Source organism: Argopecten irradians, chromosome 2, assembly GCF_041381155.1.
Source record: "Argopecten irradians isolate NY chromosome 2, Ai_NY, whole genome shotgun sequence".
NCBI lineage: Eukaryota > Metazoa > Mollusca > Bivalvia > Pectinida > Pectinidae > Argopecten > Argopecten irradians.
The window spans coordinates 72,999,212-73,022,708 of record NC_091135.1 but is presented as its reverse complement, the minus strand read 5'-3'; the positions used below and the strand labels follow the sequence as shown (position 1 = coordinate 73,022,708).

General features: G+C 36.2%; 1 protein-coding gene across 2 annotated transcripts in view; it reads right to left on the bottom strand.

Moving 5' to 3' along the window:
- LOC138316392 (poly [ADP-ribose] polymerase 2-like) overlaps nt 1-18,836 on the bottom strand; it is a 107,401-nt gene extending 88,565 nt beyond the window's left edge. For both annotated transcript variants that reach the window (XM_069258092.1, XM_069258091.1), the window contains exons 1-2: nt 18,699-18,836; nt 3,043-3,221 (exon numbers count right to left, since the gene is read on the bottom strand). In XM_069258092.1, the coding sequence (XP_069114193.1) occupies nt 3,043-3,221; nt 18,699-18,717 (198 nt within the window). In that variant the 5' untranslated portion in view covers nt 18,718-18,836. The remainder of the gene's footprint in view (nt 1-3,042; nt 3,222-18,698) is intronic.
- Between the last annotated feature and the right edge of the window lie 4,661 nt (nt 18,837-23,497).

Genomic DNA, 23,497 nt, shown 5'->3' with positions numbered 1-23,497 from the left:
TTTTAAGTTTCTTAATTTTATCTACAGTGGACCCTCGATCATCCGGACACCTTTGTTCCCAGCCTAAACCGTCCGGATTACAAATTTCCCGGACTGCCGAATTTCGTGTTCTTAGTCAATTTTAAAATTGTCATGTACGAGTTACTCCTTTGACCTTGTAATCGATGATAGGTTTTTATGTAACGTACATGTACTAAAAGAAATACTTTTGTTTATTGTGTTTTAAAGGTTTTTTTCATATCATCATGTTAAGAATATGAAATGAACTTATTTCTTTTCTAAAAGATAAAACCAAAAGCCATTGCTAATTGTGTACGATGTATGCCTATAGCTACGATCCAACTCTGGAACTGTCGTACAGCAAATTATGTTTCAAAATGCCTAACCAAGGATCTATATCTACGTCCTTGGCCTAACAAATCCTAGTGTTTCCCACAGGAAAAAAAAGGGCATGGTGCTGGGTTTTGAAAAAGGAACCTTGACTGCAATAACCATCAGAGGGGCACAAAGGTTAATATACCGACAACTTCCAACACAAGGGAAAATCTTTAAAACTGTCTTGTTGTTTATTTAATTCTAGTTCAACTTAATATCATTTAAATGCTTTTACCTCTCTGGGTTGCTAAGTAATATCTGGACATCAATTTAATTATTCTGGGTAAAAAAATGATTTTGGAAATTGTAATCTGACGATCATATGATCACGACTATAATTAATTCACAAGAAAGATCTAAATTTCATTTATAGTAATTAAAAGAATGAGAAAAAAGCGAAATTTATGCCTTTCTTTCAATCCAATTTTAATACCTTTATTTTAATATACAGTAAAACCCCTATAACTCGAATTGCAGGGGACCAGGTCAATAGTTCGAGGAATACAGGTTATTCGACTTATCTGAGGCTGGTCACGATCGACAGTTAAAATGTCCGGTTTCAAACTATGACAAACAATGCACGGCAATGACATTTTAATTACCTTATCTTTCAGCATTTTGGATTTCTTTAAGTGTTTTATTGATAGCAATATCAAGTTGAAAAAAATGTATAACATAAATTTAGCGTTTGGAAAAGCTAATGAGAAAGCCCTACTGTAAATCAAATGTCATTCACATCAGAGTAAGCGATCGTCATCTAGGTTAATGTACAATATCCATATTGGTCAATAAGGAGAACATTTTCTATTATTCAATTATCACAAATCATTTAAAACTTTTACAAAATACATACTCCTAATAAAGTAATTAACCAGCATATTTACGAACATAAGAAATTATATATATATAGATGTATATTTAGTATTTACGAGTAAAGTTACAAAATACAATTTACATGGAAAGATACGGAACGCACTGATAAAATGTACTTTGCATATATCGTTTGATATCGTTTACATCTTTCGGCAAATAACATTTTATTAGAATGTCGAATGAAACCAATAAATAAAGTTAAAAAAATAAACTTTTATAATTAGGCGGACGTCAGCAATATCTTCCGCCTCTTTTGTCATTTCACAATGCGTACTTTCTATTAACACTGATCAACAACTTCCGTATTTTCGTATTTACAACGAAGAATATTACGAGAGAAACATCAATAACTTAATGCCTTTTCTGAAATATTTAAATAAAGTAAGCATCAAACGACGACTTGCGATCGTGTAGGAAGGTAATAATGACACCGTTAATCCCTTAATTACCTAAAGGCTTGACACGCCAACTGTATAAACACAAGATTGTAAGCAATTATCCATGTCGGTCAGTGCAGTCAGGTGTGACACAGTTAAAAAAAATCTCAAGGGCCGAATACCTGTTCGACAATTGCTTGGGTAAATACTATGTATTTGATGAAACGGGGACATATTTCTGTTCGAGGAATAAGGCGTATTCGACGAATAGCTGTTCGAGCTATCCAGGGTTTTGTTACATATAATATATAGAGAGCCAGTTCAACGAATAGGGGGTATTCGAGGAATCCTGGTTCGAGTTAGAGGGGTTTTACTGTATCTTTATTGAAATATTAAAAATACTGTATTGAATTGAATAAGATAACATGTTTCATAATAATAGATAATTAATTAAAATAATATCTTAAATTTACAAGCTAGAACAATACAGATAATTGTTACAGTAGTATTCAAAATGTAATTTAAAGAGAGAGAAACGTTGATTTCTTTTTAATTTGATTTATTTTAATTAATTTGCTATTAGTAATTTTATTATTATTGATATATTTTTTAAAAAATAAATTCACACCGAAATTCTGAAAAAATGATACCGTTTTTATTTATAAAACGTGAATATTAGTTAAAACCTGAAATCCAGATCCACTATTACAATACACCCAAAATGGCGGTCATTACGATTGCAAAGCTTGTGGCATCCATCAGATATAGATACTATAGGCCTATTAAACATTAAAAACATGAGTGGGAAAACTTAATCCATGATAATTAATAGTAGTAAACATTTTTTATGGACAAATATAATTGTTATTGACCATTTATAAATCTTTGCTTTCTGACTTACATATGTTTTTAACAACCATGTGCACGTTCACTTCTAACTTCTGTGCACAATGTCACACACGTGTATACCTGGCATGTGCCTTAGCCTTTTCATCATAACCATAAACGATGAATTCAAATAGGTTTACATAAATTTAAATACTTATTTATTTCATGAATATTATCTCATCTCAATTACAATACTGAAGTTTGATCACCTATAGAAAACCAATGAACCGTTACATGTATCCGTGACAAAGGTGTTCAGGTAAATGCCCGTGACTATAATATGGTAGCCGTCATTTAGACAACACACACAGTGTTAAGCGGTAGTGTATATTTTACACATGACTGTAGCTCCAGTTTCGAAATCCGAATTTCCGGACAAGTGAGTATAAATAACGTTACGGAAATCAGTTCCATGACATTTCCGTCCCGGTGGTGAGTTTTCCGGACTATCGGCATCCGAATTATCACAGGTCCACTGTATATATTTCAACAAAAACTTGTATGGGTAAATATTTTTCAGGTTTCTTACCTCATTTAAGCCATTAGCTACAGCATCACAGATTGACTCATTCACATCACTACCATATTGTGTCCATACATTTTTATCACCTTCCCATTCCCAGCGAACAGTACATGGACCAATGGTTGCTCCCTCGTCAGTACACAACTTCTTGGATGAACTTGCATCCCCTCCTGCTTCACTTTGAACTATAACAAAACCATAAAAGTGATCAATGTCATCCCCTCTTGCTTAACTTTCAACTATAACAAAACCATAAAAGTGATCAATGTCATCCCCTCCTGCTTCACTCTGAACTATAACAAAACCATAAAAGTGATCAATGTCATCCCCTCCTGCTTCACTTTGAACTATCACATAGCCATAAAAGTGATCAATGTCATCCCCTCCTGCTTCACTTTGAACTATAACAAAACCATAAAAGTGATCAATGTCATCCCCTCCTGCTTCACTTTGAACTATAACAAAACCATTAAAGTGATCAATGTCATCCCCTCCTGCTTCACTTTGAACTATCACATAGCCATAAAAGTGATCAATGTCATCCCCTCCTGCTTCACTTTGAACTATAACAAAACCATAAAAGTGATCAATGTCATCCCCTCCTGCTTCACTTTGAACTATAACAAAACCATAAAAGTGATCAATGTCATCCCCTCCTGCTTCACTTTGAACTATAACAAAACCATAAAAGTGATCAATGTCATCCTCTCCTGCTTCACTTTGAACTATCACATAGCCATAAAAGTGATCAATGTCATCCCCTCCTGCTTCACTTTGAACTATCACATAGCCATAAAAGTGATCAATGTCATCCCCTCCTGCTTCACTTTGAACTATAACAAAACCATAAAAGTGATCAATGTCATCCCCTCCTGCTTCACTTTGAACTATAACAAAGCCATAAAAGTGATCAATGTCATCCCCTCCTGCTTCACTTTGAACTATAACAAAACCATTAAAGTGATCAATGTCATCCCCTCCTGCTTCACTTTGAATTATAACAAAGCCATAGAAGTGATCAATGCCATCCCCTCCTGCTTCACTTTGAACTATAACAAAGCCATTAAAGTGATCAATGTCATCCCATCCTGCTTCACTTTGAACTATAACAAAGCCATAAAAGTGATCAATGTCATCCCCTCCTGCTTCACTTTGATCTATCACATAGCCATAAAAGTGATCAATGTCATCCCCTCCTGCTTCACTTTGAACTATAACAAAACCATAAAAGTGATCAATGTCATCCCCTCCTGCTTCACTTTGAACTATAACAAAACCATAAAAGTGATCAATGTCATCCCCTCCTGCTTCACTTTGAACTATAACAAAACCATAAAAGTGATCAATGTCATCCCCTCCTGCTTCACTTTGAACTATAACAAAACCATAAAAGTGATCAATGTCATCCCCTCCTGCTTCACTTTGAACTATAACAAAACCATTAAAGTGATCAATGTCATCCCCTCCTGCTTCACTTTGAACTATAACAAAACCATAAAAGTGATCAATGTCATCCCCTCCTGCTTCACTTTGAACTATAACAAAACCATAAAAGTGATCAATGTCATCCCCTCCTGCTTCACTTTGAACTATAACAAAACCATAAAAGTGATCAATGTCATCCCCTCCTGCTTCACTTTGAACTATAACAAACCATAAAAGTGATCAATGTCATCCCCTCCTGCTTCACTTTGAACTATAACAAAGCCATAAAAGTGATCAATGTCATCCCCTCCTGCTTCACTTTGAACTATAACAAAGCCATAAAAGTGATCAATGTCATCCCCTCCTGCTTCACTTTGAATTATAACAAAGCCATAGAAGTGATCAATGCCATCCCCTCCTGCTTCACTTTGAACTATCACATAGCCATAAAAGTGATCAATGTCATCCCCTCCTGCTTCACTTTGAATTATCACATAGCCATAAAAGTGATCAATGTCATCCCCTCCTGCTTCACTTTGAACTATAACAAAACCATAAAAGTGGTCAATGTCATCCCCTCCTGCTTCACTTTGAACTATAACAAAACCATAAAAGTGATCAATGCCATCCCCTCCTGCTTCACTTTGAACTATAACAAAACCATAAAAGTGATCAATGCCATCCCCTCCTGCTTCACTTTGAACTATCACATAGCCATAAAAGTGGTCAATGTCATCCCCTCCTGCTTCACTTTGAACTATAACAAAACCATAAAAGTGGTCAATGTCATCCCCTCCTGCTTCACTTTGAACTATAACAAAACCATAAAAGTGATCAATGCCATCCCCTCCTGCTTCACTTTGAACTATAACAAAACCATAAAAGTGATCAATGTCATCCCCTCCTGCTTCACTTTGAACTATAACAAAACCATAAAAGTGATCAATGTCATCCCCTCCTGCTTCACTTTGAACTATAACAAAGCCATAGAAGTGATCAATGTCATCCCCTCCTGCTTCACTTTGAACTATAACAAAACCATAAAAGTGATCAATGTCATCCCCTCCTGCTTCACTTTGAACTATAACAAAGCCATAAAAGTGATCAATGTCATCCCCTCTTGCTTCACTTTGAACTATAACAAAACCATAAAAGTGATCAATGTCATCCCCTCCTGCTTCACTTTGAACTATAACAAAGCCATAGAAGTGATCAATGTCATCCCCTCCTGCTTCACTTTGAACTATAACAAAACCATAAAAGTGATCAATGTCATCCCCTCCTGCTTCACTTTGAACTTTAACAAAACCATAAAAGTGATCAATGTCATCCCCTCCTGCTTCACTTTGAATTATAACAAAGCCATAGAAGTGATCAATGTCATCCCCTCTTGCTTCACTTTGAACTATAACAAAACCATAAAAGTGATCAATGTCATCCCCTCCTGCTTCACTTTGAACTATAACAAAACCATAAAAGTGATCAATGTCATCCCCTCCTGCTTCACTTTGAACTATAACAAAACCATAAAAGTGATCAATGTCATCCCCTCCTGCTTCACTTTGAACTATCACATAGCCATAAAAGTGATCAATGTCATCCCCTCCTGCTTCACTTTTGAACTATAACAAAACCATAAAAGTGATCAATGTCATCCCCTCCTGCTTCACTTTGAACTATCACATAGCCATAGAAGTGATCAATGTCATCCCCTCCTGCTTCACTTTGAACTATAACAAAACCATAAAAGTGATCAATGTCATCCCCTCCTGCTTCACTTTGAACTACAACAAAACCATAAAAGTGATCAATGTCATCCCCTCCTGCTTCACTTTGAACTATCACATAGCCATAAAAGTGATCAATGTCATCCCCTCCTGCTTCACTTTGAACTATCACATAGCCATAAAAGTGATCAATGTCATCCCCTCCTGCTTCACTTTGAACTATAACAAAACCATAAAAGTGATCAATGTCATCCCCTCCTGCTTCACTTTGAACTATAACAAAGCCATAGAAGTGATCAATGCCATCCCCTCCTGCTTCACTTTGAACTATCACATAGCCATAATAGTGATCAATGTCATCCCCTCCTGCTTCACTTTGAATTATCACATAGCCATAAAAGTGATCAATGTCATCCCCTCCTGCTTCACTTTGAACTATAACAAAACCATAAAAGTGGTCAATGTCATCCCCTCCTGCTTCACTTTGAACTATAACAAAACCATAAAAGTGATCAATGCCATCCCCTCCTGCTTCACTTTGAACTATAACAAAACCATAAAAGTGATCAATGCCATCCCCTCCTGCTTCACTTTGAACTATCACATAGCCATAAAAGTGGTTAATGTCATCCCCTCCTGCTTCACTTTGAACTATAACAAAACCATAAAAGTGGTCAATGTCATCCCCTCCTGCTTCACTTTGAACTATAACAAAACCATAAAAGTGATCAATGCCATCCCCTCCTGCTTCACTTTGAACTATAACAAAACCATAAAAGTGATCAATGTCATCCCCTCCTGCTTCCCTTTGAACTATAACAAAACCATAAAAGTGATCAATGTCATCCCCTCCTGCTTCACTTTGAACTATAACAAAGCCATAGAAGTGATCAATGTCATAACACAGACATTAAAGTGATCAATGTCATCCCCTCCTGCTTCACTTTGAACTATAACAAAACCATAAAAGTGATCAATGTCATCCCCTCCTGCTTCACTTTGAACTATAACAAAGCCATAAAAGTGATCAATGTCATCCCCTCCTGCTTCACTTTGAACTATAACAAAACCATAAAAGTGATCAATGTCATCCCCTCCTGCTTCACTTTGAACTATAACAAAACCATAAAAGTGATCAATGTCATCCCCTCCTGCTTCACTTTGAACTATAACAAAACCATAAAAGTGATCAATGTCATCCCCTCCTGCTTCACTTTGAACTTTAACAAAACCATAAAAGTGATCAATGTCATCCCCTCCTGCTTCACTTTGAATTATAACAAAGCCATAGAAGTGATCAATGCCATCCCCTCCTGCTTCACTTTGAACTATAACAAAGCCATAGAAGTGATCAATGTCATCCCCTCCTGCTTCACTTTGAACTATAACAAAACCATAAAAGTGATCAATGTCATCCCCTCCTGCTTCACTTTGAACTATAACAAAACCATAAAAGTGATCAATGTCATCCCCTCCTGCTTCACTTTGAACTATAACAAAACCATAAAAGTGATCAATGTCATCCCCTCCTGCTTCACTTTGAACTATCACATAGCCATAAAAGTGATCAATGTCATCCCCTCCTGCTTCACTTTGAACTATAACAAAACCATAAAAGTGATCAATGTCATCCCCTCCTGCTTCACTTTGAACTATCACATAGCCATAGAAGTGATCAATGTCATCCCCTCCTGCTTCACTTTGAACTATAACAAAACCATAAAAGTGATCAATGTCATCCCCTCCTGCTTCACTTTGAACTACAACAAAACCATAAAAGTGATCAATGTCATCCCCTCCTGCTTCACTTTGAACTATCACATAGCCATAAAAGTGATCAATGTCATCCCCTCCTGCTTCACTTTGAACTATCACATAGCCATAAAAGTGATCAATGTCATCCCCTCCTGCTTCACTTTGAACTATAACAAAACCATAAAAGTGATCAATGTCATCCCCTCCTGCTTCACTTTGAACTATCACTTAGCCATATTTAACCTGTTTGTTTACACAGACTATGTATATACATCTATAATTGTGTACTATTTAACCCATTTGTTTACACAGACTATGTATATACATCTATAATTGTATACTATTTAACCCATTTGTTTACACAGACTATGTATATACATCTATAATTGTGTACTATTTAACCCATTTGTTTAATAGTAACCCATTTGTTTACACAGACTATGTATATACATCTATAATTGTGTACTATTTAACCCATTTGTTTACACAGACTATGTATATACTTCTATAATTGTGTACTATTTAACCCATTTGTTTACACAGACTATGTATATACATCTATAATTGTGTACTATTTAACCCATTTGTTTACACAGACTATGTATATACCTAACCTTTGTTTACACAGACTATGTATATACATCTATAATTGTGTACTACTATTTAACCCATTTTGTTTACACAGACTATGTATATACATCTATAATTGTGTACTATTTAACCCATTTGTTTACACAGACTATGTATATACTTCTATAATTGTGTACTATTTAACCCTTGTTTACACAGATATTATATATTCTAAATTGTGTACTATTAACCCATTTGTTTACACAGACTATGTATATACTTCTATAATTGTGTACTATTTAACCCATTTGTTTAATAGTAACCCATTTATATACATCTATAATTGTATACTATTTAACCCGTTTGTTTACACAGACTATGTATATACATCTATAATTGTTACTATTTAACCCGTTTGTTTACACAGACTATGTATATACATCTATAATTGTGTACTATTTAACCCGTTTGTTTACACAGACTATGTATATACATCTATAATTGTGTACTATTTAACCCATTTGTTTACACAGACTATGTATATACATCTATAATTGTGTACTATTTAACCCATTTGTTTACACAGACTATGTATATACTTCTATAATTGTGTACTATTTAACCCGTTTGTTTACACAGACTATGTATATACATCTATAATTGTGTACTATTTAACCCATTTGTTTACACAGACTATGTATATACATCTATAATTGTGTACTATTTAACCCATTTGTTTACACAGACTATGTATATACAGCTATAATTGTGTACTATTTAACCTGTTTGTTTACACAGACTCTATGTATATACATCTATAATTGTGTACTATTTAACCCATTTGTTTACACAGACTATGTATATACATCTATAATTGTATACTATTTAACCCATTTGTTTACACAGACTATGTATATACATCTATAATTGTGTACTATTTAACCCATTTGTTTACACAAGACTATGTATATACTTCTATAATTGTGTACTATTTAACCCATTTGTTTACACAGACTATGTATATACATCTATAATTGTGTACTATTTAACCCATTTGTTTACACAGACTATGTATATACTTCTATAATTGTGTACTATTTAACCCATTTGTTTACACAGACTATGTATATACATCTATAATTGTGTACTATTTAACCCATTTGTTTACACAGACTATGTATATACATCTATAATTGTGTACTATTTAACCCATTTGTTTACACAGACTATGTATATACATCTATAATTGTGTACTATTTAACCCGTTTGTTTACACAGACTATGTATATACATAATGTGTACTATAACCTTTGTTTACACAGACTATGTGTATACTCTATTTAACCCATTTGTTTACACAGACTATGTATATACATCTATAATTGTGTACTATTTAACCCATTTGTTTACACAGACTATGTATATACAGCTATAATTGTGTACTATTTAACCCGTTTGTTTACACAGACTATGTATATACATCTATAATTGTGTACTATTTAACCCATTTGTTTACACAGACTATGTATATACTTCTATAACTGTGTACTATTTAACCCATTTGTTTACACAGACTATGTATATACATCTATAATTGTGTACTATTTAACCCATTTGTTTAATAGTAACCCATTTGTTTACACAGACTATGTATATACATCTATAATTGTATACTATTTAACCCGTTTGTTTACACAGACTATGTATATACTTCTATAATTGTGTACTATTTAACCCATTTGTTTACACAGACTATGTATATACATCTATAATTGTGTACTATTTAACCCATTTGTTTAATAGTAACCCATTTGTTTACACAGACTATGTATATACATCTATAATTGTATACTATTTAACCCGTTTGTTTACACAGACTATGTATATACATCTATAATTGTGTACTATTTAACCCGTTTGTTTACACAGACTATGTATATACATCTATAATTGTGTACTATTTAACCCATTTGTTTACACAGACTATGTATATACATCTATAATTGTGTACTATTTAACCCATTTGTTTAATAGTAACCCATTTGTTTACACAGACTATGTATATACATCTATAATTGTATACTATTTAACCCGTTTGTTTACACAGACTATGTATATACAAACCTCGATGTATCGAAGTTCAAGGGACCGTCAGAAAAACTTCGATACATCGAGACTTCGAATTATTCGTGGTTGAAATTAGACCGATGGTTGTTTTTACCATGACCAACTGTGGTAGTTGCGTACATGTCGTCTCCGTTCCGTAAACTTAATAATCATTGTACCACAAGCAAAACAAAATAAAAACGAAGTATGCAATTAATCACATGTATTGCTATCGTTAGCAATGCATACGTATATTATAAACAAGACTTACATGTACAAGTGTTCGTTTGGTGACTATTTAAGCGATGGTTAATATTACGGAATGAATATAAAAACGAAAACACGTTGTAAAAACGAAACTAAAAAGGAGGAACCGAAAGCGCTACAACACCTACAAAATACTTCGATTTAGAATGATCGATTTGCTCAAGTATTTATGCCAAAGTTGTGCAATGTAACAGTTTTGAGTATGAGTTACTGATAATGTGGCTCGCTATTTACCGTTCCGTGAATTCTACAAACCGCTACCAATGGCGGCGGCGAACATCAAAAACGACTAACTGTATCTTTGCCGTACTAATGATTTAATAACGCAGCTTGTAAAAACAAAGCACCGGGTATCGGCCTGATTAGTGATATTAATTATCTTGATGATATCAAGCTAGCAACACAAGCTGTCATAATCCCTATTGTCTGGCGAAGGGCCGTCGCGAGACAGCTAAGTGTGACAGCATGCCGCGGGGTATCGGCGAACACCTGATCTGTACAGGTAAATTTTTATTCGAATCATCGAGTGTCAGTTACCTATGATTCTATAACAAATGGTCCATGAAAATAGTTCGATACATCGAGAACTTCGATTCATAAAACTTCGATTCATACATGGGTTAGTTAGTAATGTTATATAGTGAAGAAATTCGGGACCAGACAAAAAGTTCGATACAGCGAGAAATTCGATTCATCGAAGTTCGAATCATCGAGGTTTGACTGTATATACTTCTATAACTGTGTACTATTTAACCCATTTGTTTACACAGACTATGTATATACATCTATAATTGTGTACTATCTAATCCATTTGTTTACACAGACTATATATATATGTAACAATAACGACTGACTAGTGAGCGCTTTCCCACCATTCAAGGGAGCACTTCAAACCGTTTATTGAAGACGTATTATTACGTCATAATTCATGACGTCATTTGCTAAGAGACAAGATATAAACAATCAATCAGGAAAAATACAAAGAATACAATGTCGGATTAAAAAAAGACAAAACATGAAAATATGAAAATATTTCCTGTGCTTGGTAGGATTCAAAAACGCCACATGCTAAGCAAAAGACAGGGCCATTAACCTTATTATATCTTGAGAGATTTTTGTGAGATTTTTGACACTTAAGTCCTTATGCTCAAACCTGGGTCAATCTGGTATATGCATTCTAAATTGTTTAAAACATGGGGCAATAACAATCTAATTACAAGAGGCCCAAGGACCTTAACAGTCATCTGACTACCTTGGCAATAATTGAATAGGAAATTAATAAGATATAGTGTCATGGTCATTTTCAATTTGGGATCAACCGGATTTGTAACAACACTTTGTCGGGAACATGTCAGAATCATTTCATGCAAGTTTCAGCCAAATTGCACCGGTAGAACTTGAGAAGAAGGTCAAAATGAGTAGATGGCGGCTGTGAAGGCCATCTTGGATTTTAGATCGACCCACAAAATAACAACACTATGTCAGGATCATATGTCAGGATCATTTCATTCAAATTTCAGCCAAATCACACCGGAAGAACTTGACAAGAAGTTTGAAATGTGCTTTCAAAATGGCGGCTGTGGTGGCCATCTTGGATTTTGGATCGACCGAAAAATATCACGTCAGCATGACCCAGCTGGCCTAGAATCATAACATCTTGGGGCGTACCCTTTAACGGTTAATTTATACTTCCGAATGAATCAACCACACCGAAGATTTTGTAGGTAATACGTTGATTGGCCAACCATTGGGGTCATGCTGAGGTGACACTGAACAGGGAGTTGTTACAGGGCTTTTTTTCAACATGATTTGGGGCCAAAATTTGGCCCCATTCCCCATGACAAAACCTCTAAATTTTTCCCAAATCCAGCCTTAAATTTCCCAAATTCAAATTTTCTTGAAAACTATCCAAAAATATTGCATGAACTTAGTTGGTTAAGACTTTAAATATTTGTGAATTAGCTTCAGAAAAGTACATGAACTACAGTGGAAATAAAAAATCTTATTTGTTATGCTTTACTTCAAATTTCATAATTTTCCCCAAATCCTGGTTTTGTCGCACATTTTCCCAAATTCAAAGCCACAGGCCACATTCCCAAAGCAGTGAGAAAAAGCCCTGTGTTAGATCTTGTATTACAAGTCTAATCTTAGATTGGGGGCAATAATTAATCATCTGGAAAGTGTTTAACTTTAAGGTACTGGTTCACCCCAGTCTGAATTTCAACGTACAAATCATTTATTTTCATTGCGCTCAATTCAATGTAATATTTACAGTGCCTGAAAGTAAGGAATTGTTTTTTAATTTTTGTGCAGCTATAAGATAAAAGGATAAAAAGTGTAGAATTTTAGTTTGTTGTGAAGGCTTCAAGGACTGTATATGGGATGTGTGCCTTGAAGTCTTCGAGTGTTGTGCTTTGTATTGCTGCTACCAGTAAAAGGTTACATGGTGTGATTGTATGTGGTTAGAAGGAGTATTTGTACGTATCATTGGTAGCAGATATGTAACGGTATGTGTGTGTGTGTCTAGTTCTGCAATCTGTTTTGATGAGAAATGATGTATTGACTGTAGTGTTCTTGAATTGGTAATTCTAATTGAAATAATGATTACTCAATATCTAAGTAACGATTTCTCCCTATACCGGATGTTGATGTGATATGTTGTATTGACATGCGCAGTGTTAATAAAAGAAGCATGTGGTCATGAATGACACCTGGTCATAGTTATTTCTATCCGTAGAGAAGAATATCTACAGTGGCGACGAGGAAAACAGGTGTAAAAACCTCAGGTACACAAAAATCATGGCTCAGGTACAAGCGGTCAATGATTTAATGGGTGTAAAACCGTTTGATATTCACGACGAACCGACATCAGTTGGGCAAAGATGGCGCCGGTGGATTAGAAGTTTTGAACTTTATAAAGACGGAAAAGGCATTCAAAATGCCGAACAAGCAAAAGCGTTGTTGTTACATTGTGGGGGAACCGATCTGCAAGACGTCTATTTCACATTCCCAGCCCGCCAACCAAACGCAGATAATCATGAAACTGTCTATACGGTAGTCAAAACCCAGCTCGAAAACTATTTCACCCCAAGAGTAAATATATCGTATGAAAGACATTTATTTCGCGGCATGGCTCAACAACCATCAGAGTCGGTCGACCAGTACGTGACCCGTCTACGTCAGAGGGCAGATTTTTGCGATTTCGGTGACAACGTAAATGATCAAATAAAGGACCAAGTAATAGAAAAATGCTTGTCTAATCATTTACGTAGGAAGTTACTGGAAAGGGGAAGAGAGTTGACACTCGCTCAATTACAAAATTTAGCAAGGGCTATGGAAACAAGTGAGAGACAGGCCACAAACATGGCATCAGGAGGTCAGAGTCAGTCAGTCAATTATGTAAAATCTGGGGCAAGACCCAAACAGTACAAACACAAATAACAAAATGAGAAAACAGACATCAGGTGTTATAGATGTGATAATGTGGGACACATCTCATCAGATCCCAAATGTCCTGCTCGGGAGACTGAATGTTCAAAATGTAAGAAAGTTGGACATTACATGAAGTGTTGTAGAACTAAAACAAAATCTGGTAGGAAGGAAAAAGGAAAGAAACAGCCGAAAGTGAGACTGGTCAAGGAAGAGAGTGATTCCGATTATGCATTTTCTGTCGAGGAAAAACATTCATCTGTGAAACTTGATGCAGAGATTGGTGGAGTGTCTACATCGCTAATCATTGATTCAGGAGCGACGTGCAATGTAATCTCCGAAACAGAGTGGAAACGGCTAAAGGAGAACAACATAAAATGAGAGTCGAGGAAATCTGCAAAGAGACTGTACCCGTATGGAAGTAAAACACCACTTGAAGTGTTAGGTAGCTTCACAGCTGAAATAAAAGTAAGGAACACAGCACTTGAGGATAATTTCACAGTTGTCAAAGGTGAAGGTCAAAATTTACTTGGTGAAAAGACAGCTACTGCCTTAGGTGTTCTCAGAGTTGGTTTCGCGAATAGTATTGAAACAGTGGGTGGACATGAAACACTTGTCGAGAAGTATAAGGATCGATTTGAAGGTCTAGGAAAGTTGAAGGACTTCCAACTTCACATTCCGATAAATAAGGAGGTTCAACCCGTAGCGCAATCTGTTAGACCTGTACCGTTCAGTCTACGCACTCCGATTGAGAAGAAACTTGATGAATTGCTTGATCTTGACATTGTTGAAAAAGCAGAGGGACCAACTCCCTGGGTATCGCCCATTGTTGTTGTGCCAAAGAAAAATGGTGATCTGAGAATTTGCGTGGACATGCGGAGAGCAAATGAGGCGATTGAGCGTGAACGTCATCCTATCCCAACGGTAGATGAGGTAATCCACGATTTAAATCAGAGCACGGTCTTCAGCAAACTTGATTTGAAATGGGCATTTCATCAGATTGAATTGGAAGAGGAATCAAGGGAGATAACTACCTTTTTAACCCATAAAGGTCTCTACAGATATAAACACCTAATGTTTGAAGTGAGTTGCGCCCCTGAAATGTATCAGAGGATAATCCAGCAGTCTTTACATGGGTGTAAAGGGGTCGGAAACATCTTTGATGACATTGTGGTGCATGGAAGCACAACAGAAGAACATGATGAGAATCTGGAGAATCTACTTATAAGATTGAGGGAAAAAGGTCTTACACTAAATAGGGAAAAGTGTAAATTCCACTTAGATCAACTTGAATTCATGGGACATTTATTGTCGTCTAAAGGAATCAGTCCACACAGTGGTAAAGTTGAGGCAGTCAAAGATGCTAGACAACCAGAGTCCGCTAGCGAGGTCCGTAGCTTTCTAGGTTTGGTGAATTTCTGTGCGCGTTTCATACCAAATCTAGCAACAATATCAGAACCGCTACGACGTTTGACAAAGAAAGACCAGGAATTTGTTTGGGGTCTTGAGCAAGACAAGGCATTTAAAGAACTCAAATCCAGGTTGGCAAAGCGCTGAAAACACTAGGATATTTCGACACAAAGGCAAAAACGTGTGTGTGATAACCGATGCTAGTCCAGTAGGATTAGGAGCTGTCCTAACACAGGAACAAAATGGCGTGAAACGTGTAATATGTTATGCTAGCCGCAGCTTGACCGACGTCGAAAAACGTTACTCACAGACTGAGAAAGAAGCACTAGGCATAGTGTGGGCCTGTGAACGGTTCAACATGTATCTCTATGGCATAGATTTTGAACTCCATACCGATCACAAACCGTTAGAGTTTATCTACTCCAGTAAATCGAAACCAAGTGCCCGTATCAACCGATGGGTGCTGCCACTCCAACCGTACACATTCAAGGTGAAACACATTCCGGGAAAGTCAAACATAGCAGACTGTTTGTCAAGATTGACAACTCCAGATGGTACCGAAAATGTAAAAGACAGTGAGGAGTACATTCGATTCGTTGCTCAACATTCTACTCCGAAAGCATTGTCAACACGAGAAATCGAACGCGAATCGGCAAAAAATCCAGAGCTATCGAGAGTTCGAGAAAACATAAGGAACAACTGGTGGAAAAAGAAAGAAGACCGAGCATATCAGTTGATAAAGGATGAACTGTGTGTTATCGAAAAGCATGGAAATAGTGTTGAGGTGGAAAAGGATGGTGTTCATTACAGGCAATATTCATCACATTTAAAGAAATTCAGGACTGATCCAAGGAGTGAACTTGAACAACCAGTTGAACGTGAAGGACCAATTGAACATGAACAATTCAGTGAGCTTGAACAAAACTATGAATTTGAGCCAAAGTTCAATAGTGAGGGAAATAGCAAGTTTGAACCTGAACCAGAATTTGAACAATTCCAAAATAATGAGCATTTGCCTGAACAGAATATGAACTTGGACAATAGTTATTCAAAGCCATCCAGAAGGATTACACTACCATCCAGGTTCAAGGATTTTGATATGAGCTAAAAAAAAAGTGTTGCACAGTATCATACAGGATGGTACATGTAGTACATTGTGACATGTGCTAAGATTATTGACAGTGTTCTGTTAATCTTGTTAATACGTTTTATTTGTTTCATGAGAAAACATTTAGGTCAAAGTGTTATTTTCAGTTTTGTTTCTTCAGACTCAGAGACAATTTGCCTATAGACAATTTATAAAAAAGAAACAAATAACAAATACTCAGACATTGTGAGAAAGTATTTTATTTGTAATTTACTCTAGTCATAAATGGATAGATTGTAGTTTTGATCTTATCAAACGTTCTAGTCAATATTAACATTTAAAAAATAATTTGATTTTAATTTCCAAAAAAAGGAGGGATGTAGTGTTCTTGAATTGGTAATTCTAATTGAAATAATGATTACTCAATATCTAAGTAACAATTTCTCCCTATACCGGATGTTGATGTGATATGTTGTATTGACATGCGCAGTGTTAATAAAAGAAGCATGTGGTCATGAATGACACCTGGTCATAGTTATTTCTATCCGTAGAGAAGAATATCTACATTGACTAATTGTTTGTGTATGATTTTGAAGAAAAGCGTTAGTCTTGACTGTAATTTGCATGTGTGTAGTGGGAGTTCATGTATTGATCATGTCTGTAACTGAGCTTGTGTTGTGGTATTTATTTTGGATGTATCGTGCTATTCTGCACTGTATTTTTTCTAGTTGTGTGATCTGGTTGGCATGGTAGGGGTCCAATACGGAAGAACAATATTCAAGTTTGGGCCGTGTAAGTGCCTTATATGCATGTGCTTTGATGTGTGGCGAATTAACTTTTAAATTGGGTTTAAGGATCGAAGCCTAATGATTTGTTTGCGTTTGATGTGATGTTGTTTATGTGTTTGTCCTTGCAAATGTTGTGTTGTAGTGTTATGCCTAAGTATTTGCTGGACTGAATATTCTAATATATGGTTTAAGAACGTGTAGTTTTGGTGTATTTTGTTTCGTTTAGGTGTGATGCTGATTATATAATGTTGCTTTAGTCGGGGTTGAAAGACATGATCGAGCCAATCCTGTGCCCACTGTTCTGCTGCATGTAGATCTTCTAGTAAATGTAGTTGGTTGTGAATCTGTTTGTAAATGATGCTGAAGAAATTAACAATAATATCTTTAATTTAATTTAAAAACCAACCAAACTTGATGGGTTGGCTAATCATGTGTAGCGGGATTAGACTGGGTCAATCATCGGTGACCAGGTAGCTCAGTCGGTAGGGCACTCGGCTAGTGTTCTGAGGGTCCCGGGTTTGAATCCCGGTCTGGCCCCTACATTTTCTTCTCTCCTGTTAAAAAATTGGCATCCAATTAAATAACCCACGGTGGTGGTGTTTCGAAGGGTCTCGAGTGTCTTCGAGGGCGAAGATTTCGAGAAAGGAAGGAATTGCGGGATTGGACTTGGTCAATCATCGGTGACCAGGTAGCTCAGTCGGTAGAGCACTCGACTAGTGTTCTGAGGGTCCCGGGTACGAATCCCGGTCTGGCCGCTACATTTTCTCCTCTCCTGTTACACATGTGTACTAGCTCGCCAAATTTTTTGGACAAGCCCTCGCCAATTTTGGGTACGGGTTGGTGGTTAAGAGTTGGAATGGGTACGGGTTAACTATACCCCAATTTATACATGTCTTTGTCATATTTGCTAAAAAAAGATACAGTATTTGTAACACGTTACAGTGCAATTGGCTCGGCGGGAAAATACATCGTAGAAAAAATTATTTTGGTCTAGAAACGTATTCACCTTCTCCGTCTTATCTAATTTACAGGTCTCGAAATTAGTGTTGAACATGATCCGTTATTTTCCAATAATGTCAATCAAAAGAAAAGTCTCACCTTTGCGTTTTCGTGGCATATCTATCAAGTTGCTATTCGACAGCGTTTGTGTACATTCAGCAAAACGATGTAACACACGATTTATGCATCTTTCGGATTCCAAACACCTTCAAATGAAACGCAACAGTATATTTTGCGACTGAACAGTGGAATAGTTAAAGGAATTGCAAAAAAATGTACAAAATTAATTGAATTTTTTAATTAAGATTTTATTTTTCCATGTCAAAATACACAATTAATCTCTTTCAGAGGAATTTACGAATGGGGAAGACTAGGCCTAATGATTGTTTTGCCGACTGCATGTAAATGGTTAAGGCCTAGTTTCATTTTAAAATGAGGCTATGAACCGGTCAGGATCGAGTAGGGGCTGTCAGGCGCATCCGTGACTGTAGCCGTATCACTGCTCGTACCGGACGTCCGTGGTCGTACCGGATATCAGTTACTAGACTGTTTCGGTGCATTCGAACGGTACTTTATAGATATTCAAGGGGGGGCGGACCCGGCGTACGCCCCCCCCCCCCCCCCCCCTAAAATAGGAGAGAGAAAAAAAGAAAAAAAGGAAAAAGAAGGGAAAAAAGAAAGAGGGGAAGGAAGGAAAAGAAGGAAGAAAGAAAAAAAAAGAGGGAGAAAGGGAAAAAATTAAGGAATTAGATAAAGAGTGAGAATTAGACAGAAAGCTCCATTTCCTACCTTTACCGTTTGATGTTATCATTTTAAAATCTAAATGTATTCGACTTTGTGGTACATACATGCATGAACATACTTGTATCCAGGCACAATGGAATAATTATATTTTTTTTTTCGTGTAAGTTAAGGTTTTTTCTCCATCGCTTAAAAGGTATAATGTAAATCCCTTCAAGTATTTACTTTTTCCAAGGACGTATATGAGAGCTCACTTATAAATCCTTGCTTTTTCCAAAAAAAAAAAAAAAACGATAAAATCCCAATATATTAGATAATTTATTGTCATTAATATTCAATATTGACAGGTTATATCTCGATATCCTTAGCAATAAAAGAAAAGGGGGAGGGGTGGGTGGAAGGAATTGTAGCTGGCCATGAGTCTTCGCTGGTTGACTATATGTCATGCCCTTCGTTTTCCAGGTTGTAAATGATATATTACACATTTTTGAATAAGCATTAAAGTCCTGTATTAAATCCGACTATCAATTCACAAATGTGTGCGTACTTTCAAAACGCCAGTTACAAGATCACTACTGACGCCGAATGCTTCTAGAAGCCTTTTATTTGTCCTAAGAAAATGTGTGTAAAGAAAAAAGTGGAATGCGACAGAAAATGAGAGCCTCTAGGGTCTGGGTGCACTCCATGGCCAGATGCCTTCCTTTTTTGTTTCAATAAAAACATATCCTAACGATAATGTTATAAGATAGGCAAACGATGTTAAAAAATTAATGCACATGACAAAAGGCTCCCTATTAGAAAACAGGATGATAGCAATGGTCCCTGGCACCGTATGGCCATAGACAAGACCACTAGCCTTCTTTTCTTTCGTTGTCCAATACACGAATTATGAAGATTGTGTAAGTTAGGGAAAATGAATTATCTAATCTGACAGATAATGTATAAAAGTAAAAGCTTATATCGTTAAAAAAGTTCACATACACTTTCATTAGTCCTATAAAAACCTTCAATAGGCGACCCCTAGCTGCAATATTGTAGCTCAAAAGACTTTTAGACTGAAAAATGGTGTCTTCTTTAGAGCTACAATTGTTCCCTATTACTTCAAAACCTTCAAAAAAGTATGAAAAACTGTGCCCGAGTGATTTTCGGAGGCAGTGCTCCACTACGATACATAGGGACCAATTCGTACCCGGCCTAAAGGCATAGTAGGCCGGGTACGTATATTCGTTCTAGGCGGCCCCCAGACCCCCATCCCTTTCTTTGCTTCATGCCTCTATGAATAGATATCCAGATTTTAGGCAGTGCAATTCTGTAACTTTATATTCAAAATATGACATTAGACGTCAAAAATAATAAATGAACATTTTTACATGGCTTCAATTATTTTTTGGAAAAAGTGTACATTTATTCGAGGGCTTCTGGGGGCCTAGGCGGCCCCCACCCAGACCCCCGCCCTTCTTCGCTTTATGTCCATATAAATATTAAGATTTTGATATTGCAATTCTGTAAGTTAAAAAAAAAAAAATCAAAACTTTGGTAACATAATCAAGAATCCTTGATATAATATTCACATATATGTGGTTCCAACCACCGCAGCGCAGATATAAAACGTACGTGGATTATTATGAACATTTTATTGTGTATAATTATGCTGCAAACGCGTAGAAATATCGATGTTCATTTATCTAAGACAGGTACATCAATATACATGTACATGTATGGGTAGTATAAATCCCTGTTTTCAAGCGTTTTTCAAACTCATATCTGTGATTAAGGATAACATTAAATAGGTATCGGACATGTACACAGGTATTTGTGTCTTCAAAATCGATATTTACAAACAGATAGTTTATATTAGATGACAGACACGAAATTTCTCCTCTCTATCTTTTGCCAGTAGAATAGGTCCCGTTGTCCTCGTGACGTCACAGGTTAGGGGTCCCGAATCGGGGTCAATGGCTTGGGGCTTCAGGTGTGATCTAGAGAAAAGTCGCATTATCTCTTATACCGTAATCGCTATGAAACTCGTACTTTCTCCATTCTAAATTTTATCCAAAGACGCATTTATCAAGCCTTATATACCAAACCATTCCGTGTACACTTTAATTCGGCCTTGGGTATCAGGGAATATCAGCTATCGCAGGTTTAAAAAATTCTTGTATTAACTTACACAAAGTCAATAATTGTTTTGTTATATGAAATGATGCCTATAATACAAGCTTTGCTGTTTGAAATAAAACTTTGAAACAAGGACAGCACAACGACTAATAAAAAATAATATTAATAAACTTTTAGTTCTTTTGCTATGCTTCTTCACAACATAACGTACAGCTACATAAAATGTGTATAATATTTTTCCATGATGGCGTCTATTTCCCTATGATTGGCGATGCTCTATTTTGATTAGTCAAAAATGTAATAGACATGGAATTCCCAGTGTCTTTTGATCACAGGTTACCGGATTTGCAGTGGCAATTTCTGAACAGGTTTTCATCGGTTGCAGGTTGACATTGCATTTTTTAAAGACCTGACCGATCGTCTAGATCAATCAGAAAATGGGAAAACTCGCAGTCATATAAAAATAGATTTCTGACTGTACCCGTGCTATAAAACATGTAAGTATTTATTATGGGTACATGAACATGTGTAGGGGAAGCGGGGTTAAAGTCACGTGTGCCGAAATTTTCATACTCACGAAGCAATAAGAGCATGTATGTATGTATGTTGTATGTGACGGGTACAGTCAGGGATGTAAGTTATATATGGTATATAGTACGGGTACAGTCAGGGATGTAAGTTATATATGTTGTATATTACGGGTACAGTCAGGAATGTAAGTTATATACGTTAAATAGCACAGGTCCAGTCAGACATGTAAGTTATATTTGTTATATAGCACGAGTACAGTCAGGGATATAAGTTATATACGTTCTATAACACGGGTACATTCATGGATGTACGTTATATATGTTGTATATTACGGGTACAGTCAGGAATGTAAGTTATATACGTTGAATAGCACAGGTACAGTCACGGATGTAAGTTATATTTGTTATATAGCACGGTTACAGTCAGGGATGTAAGTTATATACGTTCTATAACACGGGTACAGTCATGGATGTTAGTTATATATGTTGTATAACACGGGTACCGTCAGGAATATTAGTTATATAGTTCTATAACACGGGTACAGTCATGGATGTAAGTTAAATACGTTCTATAACACGGGTACAGTCAGTGATGTAAGTTATATTTGTGGTATAACACGGGTACAGTCATGGATGTAAGTTATATACGTTCTTTAACACGGGTACAGTCAGTGATGTAAGTTATATTTGTGGTATAACACGGGTACAGTCATGGATGTAAGTTATATACGTTCTATAACACGGGTACAGTCAGTGATGTAAGTTATATATGTTGTATAGCACGGGCACAGTCAGGGATGTAAGTTATAATTGTGGTATAGCACGGGTACAGTCAGGGATGTAAGTTATACATGCTATATTTGACGGGTACAGTCAGGGATATCAGTTGTATAATTATATTTGATGTGACGGATACAGCCAGGATTGTTTTGGCTAAAAAAGTATATATATTTCCTCCGACTGATACAGACAATGATGAAAAAATTATAAGACTCTTCTACTTGCTAGGTATATATTTTTTCATCGTACATGTAGTACAGGTATGTCAGATTCGCGTGAAAGTAGATGAAAGATTAAGTGATAGGCGTTTTATTACATTCTATAATAGCTAACCCCTTTCTAGAAGCTTTATTTTGAAACAGGATCAACGGAATGGGCCTAATTAGAGACAGATAATACATCAAATACATTTACTGGGGTCCTGGAATTCCCTCCCTGCTGAAGTAGTCAATGCTGTGAACTTGGAACATTTTAAAAAATAGATTAAATAAGCACTGGAAAAAACCTAGGAATAACAGTATATTATACACAAACCTAGGATGTACTATTAAGGATTTTAAGCAATCACTTTAGATATTTTACCATTGTTGTAAATATCACTATATATCTCTACAAGCCTTTTTGGCTTTCAAATGATGTTGGACTGACGAGCCACTGATGGGAGTAGGCCTATGTGCCTTGTTATGCTGATGTTCGAACGGGCCGAAACATTTATAGATAACAGACTAT